General features: G+C 54.4%; 1 protein-coding gene across 1 annotated transcript; it reads right to left on the bottom strand.

The window, feature by feature from the left end:
- Window positions 1–240: 240 nt before the first annotated feature.
- Window positions 241–1,231, bottom strand: LOC136527489 (uncharacterized). The gene has a single exon (XM_066520241.1). The coding sequence runs from the start codon at window positions 1,120–1,122 to the stop codon at window positions 763–765; it is 360 nt and encodes a 119-aa protein (XP_066376338.1). The 5' UTR covers window positions 1,123–1,231; the 3' UTR covers window positions 241–762.
- Window positions 1,232–3,166: the final 1,935 nt, after the last annotated feature.

Raw genomic sequence — 3,166 nt, 5'->3', positions numbered from 1 at the left:
CTACAAAATTTACATTTTTTAGACGAACGAGCACCGAAATTCTAATGGATTGTTCTGTGGCCGCCGAGAGATAAGAGTTGTCCGGTTCCCAACTTCCAACTCTCTCGTTCGATTCCGCGGAGCACTGATGGATGCTCACTTATTGATGCTCAGTAGTGGCCACGATACTTCTGACAAGTGGGGAGAGTGACCACCTCACCGGTGACCTCATCTTTTTCTTACAAGCAGCTTCGCTCATCCTTCGTAATAATGCATACAAATTTAAACCATGGCTGATGTTGCAAACATTTAGTACAAACAGAGGGTACTACACTTACAGACTAGCAAATACAGTACAGTAGAACAAAAAGCATCGCGTACTGTATATATCTACATTTGTAGATAACCAGTACAAAAATACAAGCTCTCGCTCGACTGTGCTACTCCACCAGCCTTTGGACTGAAAGCTGGTTTGTTTGACTTATTTTTTTTAATTAGAGCATTGTTTTTTTCTCACGATATTTTAATATAAACAGTAGTTTCCAACCTAAACAGTAGTAAAAAAATCAGTACAGCCGAACACTCCGAGCCCGAGCCCAAGCGAGCAGGATAAACAGGGGTCCTGCAGTCTCCTTCGTAGTCCGTACACGACGTAATTACACATCATCTCCGGCTGTCTGCACTGCAGACATCAGTAACGCGCACACACCCCCGGAGGCGGCCGGAGCCGGCCTGAAGCATGCATCTGACTGATCTGACGACCGATCCATCCTGGCGGCTTCATCATCCGGGAACGAACAGAGCAAAGAAGCCACCGGCGGTGGTGGCGACGGCGAGCGCCCAGACGACGGCGGCCGCGACGGCCGAAGGCATGACTGCCGCGACCTTCCACGCGAAGGCCACGGTGAGCAGCGTGGTGAGCGGCCACACCAAGCGCCTCGCCCGCTCCCTGGCCGGCGAACCGGGGGCCGCCTGCTCGTAGTCCCGGAGGCAGCAGAAGAGGAGGAGCAGGGTGGTGTACGCACCTGAGACGAAGAGGATGGAGGCGGGGTCGTCCCTGGCGCGGTAGATGGCCAGGCCGGAGTTGAGGGTGAGCACGCCCAGGCCGGCTTTGGTGACCCAGGTCGGCGCGAGGTTGGCCATGGCAGAGCAGAGGTGTGTGGAGCTAGGGATGCTGACGTTGACAGCTTTATTGTGTGGTGTGTCTTAGACTCTTGAGTCTTGAGTTCTTGACGTCTAGGAAGGGTCAAGGTTCACACTGCTCTATATGAAGGGGAACGTGTGGACAGCAAGTCTCGTGGCCTTGTGGCCAGGATCTTTTTGATAAAATATAAGTTTTCAGCCATCTTTTTTTTTAGGAAAAAGTTTCAGACATCTAATTTTAACAAGAAAATTTTGCCGCGCGACCCATGTAAATTAGTTATAACCACAAGAACACCCACGCTTGGCCTCGGGAACTACTGAATTGGAATAAAATTTAACTATTTGTATAATTCTTAGGAAGAGATTATTTATTATAAACTAATGTTAGTGGATAGCTGTCGATGTTTCGGACCGGCGGGCTCTCAACCGACTAGTAAATTTGTACCGTGTGTTCCCAATCCTGGATGGTGATGCAAAGAGACACAAGTTTTATACTGGTTCGGGTAATGAGTACCCTACGTCCAGTTTGAGAGATCGATCTTGTATTCCTTGCACTGAAATGCTCGTAGTAGGGGGTTACAAGCAGGGCGAGAGAGGGAGGTAGTCCCAGGTCTCTGTGTGGAGCGGCGTGGATTGCTTGAAATGTTGATCTCAAGCAGCCGGGAAACTCGTGTGTTCGTCCGTGCGTTTATACGTGAGTTCGTCGCGTGGGCATAGGCCTAATCGTGAGTGTCCGATCCTAGAAACGGCTCAGGTTCCTCCCTTTTATAGTTGAAGGGGGGACAAGGGTGATACATTCGCTAGCTACACGGCGTCGTGCGGACGGAGGCGGCATGTCCGAGCCCTGTAGCCTATTACTGTGGCGGCGTGGGCGACGGAGTGGTCTCGTCCTTGAAGTACTGGGGCGACGCGCCGGTCACATCCGATCCTGTGCGTCGTGGGAGCTCCAGTGTTATCTTGAAGCGGGCGTGGCGGTCGGCGTGCTGGTCACTGTGTGTTGACTGCGCGAGAAGCCGAGGCTTAGTTGGTGCCGAGGCCGAGCTATCGTGGGAGGCTCGGCAGACGTGAATCCCGGGGTTGCCGAGACCCTGAAGTAGATTGTCGAGGCTTGGAGGGAGTAGTTGGTCTCATACGCTGATTCCGAGGCTATGGTGACCCGGACTTGACTCCCCATGCCACGTTGTCTCTGGGGCGGGGGTTAGGTGGCACAGTGTAGTGCAGGCGCTGATCGTGGGCACAACACCAGAGCACAGTGGCCGGTAATCCCCGCCGCGCCCTGTCCAGGACGGTATGGCGTTGACGTGACTTCCCGTCTCGTCGGCCGCTCCGTAGTGTCGAGCCGTCGTCCGGCTGATATCACGGGAGTGGTTGGCGCATTAATGAGACACGACGCGCTGTCGATAAGACTGGTCGAGGCAGAAGCGACGGGTTATTGCCGAGCCGGCCTCGAGCGATATGGAGAATCGCTGTCTCGTTTCGAAGCTTTACACGCGGGGCCTCGGACGAGACGAAGAATTGGTTCCTCGTCGAGGCCTCCCGTGCGACACCTCGCGCGAGGCAGAGATTTGGCAGGCCGTCGAGGCCTCCCATGCGAGGCCTCGTGCGAGGCGGAGAGCCGGTGGGCTCGGACAATGCCGGAGGTCAACCAATGGTTCACCTTTTGGCTTTGTCTTTGATAGGGCTTAAGTGATTCTTTCGGTAAACGTTCGGGGTACCCCGTTTTATGGTACCCGACAATAGCCCCCGAGCCTCAGGGAGAGAGTGAGCGCTCTTCTTGAGGTTTTGACGAGGCTTGACTTGCGGTAGCTCCTGGCGGAATAGTGTTTCGTACTTCGAGGCCTCGGTCGGTGCGCGCGAGCGCACCCACCGGGTGTAGCCCCCGAGGCCCTGGGGGAGTGGATTCATTCCTCCAGTGTCTTTTTCTCACGTTGACCGAGGGATGTTATTGTATTTGCCGAGCCCACAAGTGCGAGTTTGGGTCGCGGGGTCTCGGCAAGATCACATGGAGAACCCTCGAGCCTCTGCACGGAGCGAGAGGGCGATC

The sequence above is a fragment of the Miscanthus floridulus genome, chromosome 19 (genome assembly GCF_019320115.1).
Source record: "Miscanthus floridulus cultivar M001 chromosome 19, ASM1932011v1, whole genome shotgun sequence".
NCBI classification, from domain to species: domain Eukaryota; kingdom Viridiplantae; phylum Streptophyta; class Magnoliopsida; order Poales; family Poaceae; genus Miscanthus; species Miscanthus floridulus.
Note: the sequence above shows the minus strand (reverse complement) of the source record. Positions and strands in the feature narration are given on the sequence as shown.

Coding starts and splice junctions, on each gene's coding strand:
- LOC136527489 (XM_066520241.1), bottom strand. CDS start 1,122: ATGGCCAACCTCGCGCCGACCTGGGTCACCAAAGCCGGCCTGGGCGTG.